The sequence below is a fragment of the Ranitomeya variabilis genome, chromosome 4 (genome assembly GCF_051348905.1).
Source record: "Ranitomeya variabilis isolate aRanVar5 chromosome 4, aRanVar5.hap1, whole genome shotgun sequence".
In the NCBI taxonomy this organism is placed as follows: Eukaryota; Metazoa; Chordata; class Amphibia; order Anura; family Dendrobatidae; genus Ranitomeya; species Ranitomeya variabilis.
The window spans coordinates 398238895-398247591 of NC_135235.1; the positions used below are offsets into that span (position 1 = coordinate 398238895).

At 43.9% G+C, this 8697-nt stretch overlaps 1 protein-coding gene across 1 annotated transcript in view; it reads left to right on the plus strand.

Annotated features, from left to right (window-relative positions):
- Window positions 1-8064, plus strand: part of LOC143768957 (lymphocyte antigen 75-like) — a 144871-nt gene extending 136807 nt beyond the window's left edge. The window contains exon 11 of the mRNA XM_077257561.1: window positions 7903-8064. Within this exon, the coding sequence (XP_077113676.1) occupies window positions 7903-7964 (62 nt within the window). The 3' untranslated portion in view covers window positions 7965-8064. The remainder of the gene's footprint in view (window positions 1-7902) is intronic.
- Window positions 8065-8697: the final 633 nt, after the last annotated feature.

Consider the following 8697-nt stretch of genomic DNA (forward strand, 5'->3'; position numbering starts at 1 on the left):
ATGAAAAAGTACTTTTTTTTCACACAAAATTTCTTTTAGCCTCAATTCTTTCATTTTCACATGGGCAACAGGATAAAATGGATCCTAAAATTTGTTGGTCAATTTCTCCTGAGTACGCCGATACCTCATATGTGGGGGTAAACCACTGTTTGGGTGCACGGCAAGGCTCGGAAGGGGAGGCGTGCCATTTGACTTTTTGAATGGAAAATTAGCTCCAATCGTTAGCGGACACCATGTCGCGTTTGGAGAGCCCCTGTGTGCCTAAACATTGGAGCTCCCCTACAAGTGACCCCATTTTGGAAACTAGACCCCCAAGGAACTTATCTAGATGCATAGTCAGCACTTATAACCCCCAGGTGCTTCACAGAAGTTTATAACGCAGAGCCGTGAAAATAAAAAATAATTTTTCTTTCCTCAAAAATGATTTTTAGCACAGAATTTTTTATTTTCCCAAGGGTAATAGGAGAAATTGGACCCCAAATGTTGTTGTCCAGTTTGTCCTGAGTACGATGATACCCCATATGTGGGGGTAAACCACTGTTTGGGCGCACGGCAGGGCTCGGAAGGGAAGGCACGCCATTTGGCTTTTTGAATGGAAAATTAGCTCCAATTATTAGCGGACACCATGTCGCGTTTGGAGAGCCTCTGTGTGCCTAAACATTGGAGCTCCTGCACAAGTGACCCCATTTTGGAAACTAGACCTCCCAAGGAACTAATCTAGATGTGTGGTGAGCACTTTGAACCCCCAAGTGCTTCACAGAAGTTTATAACGCAGAGCCATGAAAATAAAAAATAATTTTTCTTTTCTCAAAAATGATTTTTTAGCCCACAATTTTTTATTTTCCCAAGGGTAACAGGAGAAATTGGATCCCAAAATTTGTTGTCCAGTTTATCCTGAGTACGCTGATACCCCATATGTGGGGGTAAACCACTGTTTGGGCATATGCCGGGGCTCGGACGGGAAGTAGTGACGTTTTGGAATGCAGACTTTGATGGAATGGTCTGCGGGCATCACATTGCATTTGCAGAGCCCCTGATGTGCCTAAACAGTAGAAACACCCCACAAGTGACCCCATTTTGGAAACTAGACCCCCCAAGGAACTTATCTAGATGTGTGGTGAGCACTTTCAACCCCCAAGTGCTTCACAGAAGTTTATAACGCAGAGCCGTGAAAATAAAAAATAATTGTTCTTTCCTCAAAAATTATGTTTTAGCAAGTAATTTTTTATTTTTGTAAGGGTAACAGGAGAAATTGGACCCCAACAGTTGTTGCCCAGTTTGTCCTGAGTACGCTGGTACCCCAAATGTGGGGGTAAACCACTGTTTGGGCGCACGTTTGGGCTTGGAAGGGAGGGAGCACCATTTGACTTTTTGAACGCAAGATTGGCTGGAATCAATGGTGGCGCCATGTTCCGTTTGGAGACCGCTGATGTGCCTAAACAGTGGAAACCCCTCAATTCTAACTTCAACATTAACCTCAACACACCCCTAATCCTAATCCCAACTGTAGCCATAACCCTAATCACAACCCTAACCCCAACACACCCCTAACCACAACCCTAACCGCAACACACCCGTAACCCTAATTCCAACCCTAACCCTAATCCTAATCCCAACCCTAACCCTAATCCCAACCCTAACCACAACTGTAACCCCAACACACTCCTAACCCTATCCGTAACCCTAACCACAAGCCTAATCTTAACCCTATTTCCAACCCTAGCCCTATTTCCAACCCTAACCCTAAGGCTATGTGCCCACGTTGCGGATTCGTGTGAGATTTTTCCGCACGATTTTTGAAAAATCTGCAGGTAAAAGGCACTGCGTTTTACCTGCAGATTTACAGCAGATTTCCAGTGTTTTTTTGTGCGGATTTCACCTGCGGATTCCTATTGAGGAACAGGTGTAAAACGCTGCGGAATCCGCACAAAGAATTGACATGCTGCGGAAAATACAACGCAGCGTTTCTGCACGGAATTTTCCGCACCATGGGCACAGTGGACTTGGTTTTCCATAGGTGTACATGGTACTGTAAACCTGATGGAAAACTGCTACGAATTCGCAGCGGCCAATCTGCTGCGGATCCGCAGCCAAATCCGCTGCGGATCCGTGGCCAATCCGCTGCGGATCCGCAGCCAAATCCGCACTGTGTGCACATGCCATAACCCTAACCCTACCCCTAACCCTGCCCGTAACCCTACCCCTAGTTCTAACCCTAACCCTAGTGGAAAACGAAAAAAAAATATATATATATTTTCTTTATTTTATTATTGTCCCTACCTATGGGGGTGATAAAGGGGGGGGGGTTTATTTATTATTTTTTTTACTTTGATCGCTGTGATAGAACCTACCACAGCGATCAAAATGTACTTGTAAGGAATCTGCCGGCTGGCAGATTCGGCGGGCGCACTGAGCATGCGCCCGCCATTTTGGAAGATGGCGGCGCCCAGCGAGGAGACGTACGGACACCGGGAGGATCGGTAAGTATGAAGGGGTGGGGGGGGGTGGATCGGAGCACAGGGGGGGTAATCGGACCACAGGGGGGGTGAATCCAAACAAGGAGGGAGCGGACAGGAGGACGGGGGAGCCGGCAGGCGGACGGAGGGGACCAGACCCCATAACGGAGGACTGGGGGGGCGATCGGTGGGTGTGGGGGGGGGTCACTTCAGTATTTCCAGCCATGGCCGATGATATTGCAGCATCGGCCATGGCTGGATTGTAATATTTCACCAGTTTTTTAGGTGAAATATTGCAAATCGCTCTGATTGGCAGTTTCACTTTCAACAGCCAATCAGAGCGATCGTAGCCACGAGGGGGTGAAGCCACCCCCCCTGGGCTGAAGCACCACTCCCCCTGTCTCTGCAGATCGGGTAAAATGGGAGTTAACCCTTTCACCCGATCTGCAGGGACGCGATCATTCTGTGACACAGCATATGCGTCACAGGTCGGATTGGCACCGACTTTCATGACGCATACGCTGTGTCACAGGTCGGGAAGGGGTTAATCATGGAGTTGGAAAAATCCATGTAAAAAGGATGATATGGTCCATATGGGGAATTCTGAAGGGACAAGTTGAGCATCACACTCCTTCCAGCATCCAGGCTCTAAAAAGGGTCATTCTTGAAAAATGGAAAAGATAGATGTTGCAATTAGAGACAGACAAAACCGAACAGTAAAGTTCAGCGTCCATACCGAACACCTACTGTTCAGGCACCGACACCAAACATGGACTTCACCAGGAAGTCCGTGTTATCGACACTTCCCAGTTGCCCTGTAACGGTGGCAAGTGGGGTTCCTATTTATGTGGTTGCTGTCACCTTTGTATTGTCTAGTGCCATCAAGTCCACGGCTTAGTAATGGAGAGGTGTCTATAAGACACCTATCCATTACTAATCCTATAGCTGTATGGTAAATAAAGTCACAGCCAGAATAAAGTATTTTAATTGAAATAAAACAAAACGCTATTTTACTTTTTTATTTAAAAATAACAAACACAGTTATACTCACTGTAAGATGGCCGGTGGACAAGTCCTTGAGGGGGAATCAGCTGTGGTGATTTGAGCTCGAAGGTATGTTCCAGCACCTAAAGTGCTGAGAGTTGTTTGGGCCATTCCAGGACCGGGTTTTATGAGCGGTCATAAGAGATGGGTGGGAATGACAGCTCACATATCCCAATCCCAGGAGCGTGGTTTGGCAGATAAAATGGAGAGCCGAGTCTCTCATTCAGTGTCTGTGGCTAGAGGTGTGGGGACCTCCAGTGTGTGTTGCCAAAGACACGGACCTGAGCCGGCAGACCCCCAGAGCTATATTTATCTATTAGATATATATATTAGACTATTTATCTACAGTTCGTGTTTACCTTCACTGTGGTGATAAAGGAACTGACCTGAATGGGCAGACCCGCAATACCATATGAACGATTTGTTTTCAGTTTGTTTTTCACTTTGTGTCTGACAAGGCTCTGTTTTGTTTTGCCATCCAGAGCAGTTTATGAAGTTGAATAAACTTGCCTGTACTATTGCATGAAACCACCTCCTGTGCCTGACTCAAGAGCAGCTGAGTGAGTAAAAACGCCTACATGACCTAGGGCCCATTCCATTGAATCCCTCGTCTCCTGTAATACAACTAAAATAAAAAAAAATATTCCTCACCTGTCCGTCATTCTGTCTCATGCTGTAATCCATGTCTGGGGGACAAACAGTTTTCAACCTGGATTGTGCCAAGATGCAACTGTCCTGGCTGAGAACCACTGAAGAATGAGCTGCTGCAAGCTCAGCATCAGTGACTAGTGGAGACGTCTCATTCATCAGTGGTTTTCAGCCTGGACGGTCGCATCTTGCCACCATCCAGATTGAAAACTGTTTATCCTCAGACATGTATTATGGCATGGGACAGAACGATGGACAGGTGAGGGATATGCGATGCCCGCTACGGCCGTGGGGTACTCGGAACCGGTTCAGACGATTCTTAAAGGGGTGGTCATGGCAGCAGTGACCCAGTCCGTTGCCCTGGGTGCGCAATAGAAGTGATGAGGGAATGTTTGTAGGGGATTTCACATGATGCCACCTGTGGTGTTCGGCATTAGATAGCAGACACTGCTTAAGGGGACCACTGGGGCCGATGGTGTCACAGCTGAGATGTTTCTGCTTTTCACTGGTGGAGCAAGGCCCCAGGGCTACAAGTACAGTCTATCAGGGATCATGGACGTTAGGGTGCAGGACTAAGGGTGTGAGAAAGGACTGGAAGACACAAAAATTGTAGTTTCTTTTACCTTTAATGGCATATGCAGTCTGGGGCACTAGTGACAGGTGGTCATGGAGATCCGGGCAGCCTGGAAGCATTTCAGGGTCCACCTAGCCAGGTGGATTTGGAGGCCTTCCCTCTGTGCTGCTCCCTAAGTCCTTGGTGCCTTAAGCTCCCCACAAGTCCCTGTTCCAGGTGTCACTCCCTTGTGGTCACTCTGGGCTCTCATATGCTGCTGTGCCTCAGGGTGTCAGCTGGGGCCAGGAGACCTGCAATCTCCTGCCCTCCGGTTTTAGTTGCTGGGCCTGCAATTCTCACACAACCGTGGACTCCGGAGTCTGTTCTTTGGCTCTCAGTCCTAGGGTCAGCTCAGTCGCAGCTCAAATCCTCCAGGATCTCCTCACTTGCCTCTTCCTCCTTCACTGTCTGCTCACCAGACTAACACTGACTCTCTCTAACTAACCCCAACTCCAAGCCAGAATTTATAGGGAAGCTCCCCTAAAACGGGTGTTAGAGCTCCCCCTTCTGGTCTGGAGTCTTGAAAGGTGTTGTATGCTGAAGATACCTGGTAAGGGGACCACTCTTTGCTCCCAGGCATGACATCACCTCCTGTGAGGGAGGCAATGCTACTGTGGCAACCGGACTCCTGGAGTGCCACAGCTATTGTTGTTGTTTATTTTTGTTTTATTACAGGAGACTAGGGATTTAATGGAATGAGCATTAACGTGAGTATGAGTAAATTTAGACTCATTAAAGGAGTCTGTGCCATTTCTTCAATTAAATGACTTTATTCTGGCTGTGTGTTTATTTACAATATAACTATAGGAGTAATAATGGATAGGCGTCTTATAGACGCGTCTTGTAAAAGAACGAGTTTCCCCTCTAAAAATCCTAAACTTATAGTTATCAAAGGGGAACTCTCCTTGCACCTCTATTGAGGTCCAATATTACCGCCAAACTTGACTTAATTAATATCCACTTAATAATGCCTCAACGTTATCTTTTCCTTATATTATATACTAACTGAGACAAAACCGTGTATCAAAAAAGGATATTTATTACACACACAAGTCTACAGTCAATTACATACATATATATTTATACCCAAGCTGGCCCAAGAACATGGCCCAAGAACATGTCTTGTCTATTTTATGTGTCCAGCTCAAAGAGGTGTGTCCAGCCCCTGGAGTGGGGGATGAGGTCATGAGTCTATTGTCCACTAAGATACACCGCCTCAATAAACCTGTTTGACAAGCTCATGGCAGACCTTCTTTGTAATACAGTAGGCTGCAGAAGGGGCTTCGCTCCATGTGGCATACATGTGGGAGAATTATATATAAATGTGTATATACACAAAGCATGCACTAAATACATCTCTATATAAAGGTATACATTTTGGGGCACTTCCCTTCTACACTTCTCCATTGCTAATCCGTGTGCTTGATATCACCTGACAATATAAAAGTGACATCAACCCCACAAATATTACCCTACTTGCCACCGCTACAGGGCAAGTGGGAAGAGTCAGGCAAAGAGACAGAATTGGCGCATCTAATAGATGCGCTTTATCTGGGAGGTTGCGGGCTGCAATTTTTAAGCTGGGGGGGGGCAATATCTGTGCCCCTTACCAGCCTGAGAATACCAACCCCCAGCTGTCTGCTTAAGTAAGGTTGGTTGTCAAAAATGCAGGAACCCCAAGCCATTTTTTAAAATTATTTATTTAAATAATTCTCTATTCTTAATAATCAGCCTTGCTGAAACTGACAGCTGAGGGTTGCAGCCCCAGCTGTGAGTTTTAGCTGGTTGGCTGGTTATCAAAAATACAGGGGAACCCATGCTGTTTTTTTATTATTTATTTACAGCACTCTCTCACTGTTCTCACTGCTCTCACTGTTATTAGTGGCAGCAGGCATCGGCTGATGGGAGAAGTAGTCCCATCACCTGATACCAGTGACTGGAGGTAAACTTTATACCTCTGCTCACAGCTGCGAGCTCACGCTGTCTTCTTACAGCATGAGAACCATGACTGTCTGAAAGGTGGTAGAATCATCACCACCAATCAGAAGCGGTGTTTGCCGCGCTGTCAAACTTTTTGTAACTGTTCGCCGAACCAGCTGGACCTGAACGTCAAGGTGTCCGCCCTCTAGTTCAATATGTTATCAACTTGTTAATTCCATGCCTAAAAGACTTGGTGCTATCCATAAAAATCGTAGAGGTAATAAAAAATACTAGATGTAGTAGTTTTTTCATGTGGGGTGTAATCACTTTTAGCATAAACTAATATGAGTAAAGCTTAAGATTTTGTAAAGAAATTGAACCTTAATGTCATGTTATGGATTAAAAAAATGTTCAATATACTTTTTTACAATAAAGGAAACTAGATTATTCTTTTTATTAGTGTTTATTTACTTATTTATTATTTTTCGTTTACGTTGAATTTTACCCAAATTTTCCAAAGAGACATTTTCAAGACATATACAGCATTTTTACACTATTGTCTCCATCTGTTTGTGAAGCAACCAAAATAGCCTTATATGAAGGGTAAATTCCCCCTGTACTTTGTTATTCATTAAAGTTAATGAGAAAGTTTGGCATTTGTTACATGCCAATGTATCATGGGTTTCAAAATCCTGCAGATTTGAAAACACACCACGTGCTCATTTTCCTATGTGGATTTTTGCTAATACTGTGGGTGAGATTTTGAAAACACAATCCTCCCACTGAATTGATGCAGATTAATGGAGAGAAGTCCATACCACATCTTCAGCAATTCTACCATCTGTGAAAATGATCCTACTGTCTTCAACATTATTATCTAAATGACAATTCTGACCTTGAACTTTTCAAATACACTTTCCTGTTAGATTCAAGTGATGTATTTTTTTGTAAGCAGATTTTGTTCAGTTTGACATTTTGCCTACTAGATCAGTAATTTAGCTTAAGGACCTATATTTAAATTTATTCTAGTCATCAGTGAGAGCTGCCCTTTTATGTACACAGCTCCTATGAAGCTCTACAGTATGATACAATGTGGTTCTAGACTAGACTAAACTACATATTATGCTTTTTAAGCAACCTCAAGTATTGTAAAATCCTGCCTTTGTTATTGTTCCTTTTTGTCTTCTAATCTTAACCCAAACTCTCTAATTTATCTTTCAGCTGGTCGGTGGGTCTCTCACAAATGCAACACTAGTATATTTCCATTTGTGTGCACATACTGAGGATCAGCCGAGCTCACCAGCCTTCATACAACAGCTTTGAATGATCTTGACTCTGTAGACGAATAGAGAATTGCTTTACAATACACAAGTGGAATACAGTCTTGAAAGTTCACATTTGCCCATAAGCTTACGCTATTCATGTTCCAACTACCTACTATTGCTATGTAGCTTATAATAAAATCTGAATACGTTTTTATGTATATGGATGTGTTATGATTTTCTAAAAAATTGCATATCATTACTGGCTGCGAAGGAAAAGATTCTATATTGGGTGATGTTTGAATTGGATCTTTCCTTTTGGTCACAATGAATTTCTACTGCGACATAAGCAAATTGTCTCTTCAGAGATGAAGAGGCCTAGAACTCTAGTGCCACCTATCCTAAAAATCAATGTCCATCTCCGAAATTAGAAATGATACTTCTTGGATACTGCGACATAAGGATGTCTAAGATGGCATTTGCAAAATAGCATACAGTGGGGGAAATAACTCACTCACAGCTGAGTCCTCTTAGTAGCAGATATATTCAGATCCAGGAGTGTGATCCAGACTCTAGTCTGATCCATGTATCTTTCAAATTTCATCTTTCAAATTACATATTTCTAATTACTTTGAATTAGACTAAATTCTAGAATGCATTTGGCCACTCATCACTCCTACAGTTTTATCATCATCATCATCGTCACATCTGTACAATCTAATCAAGCTGTTTTCCTCTTCCCACAGGTATGCAC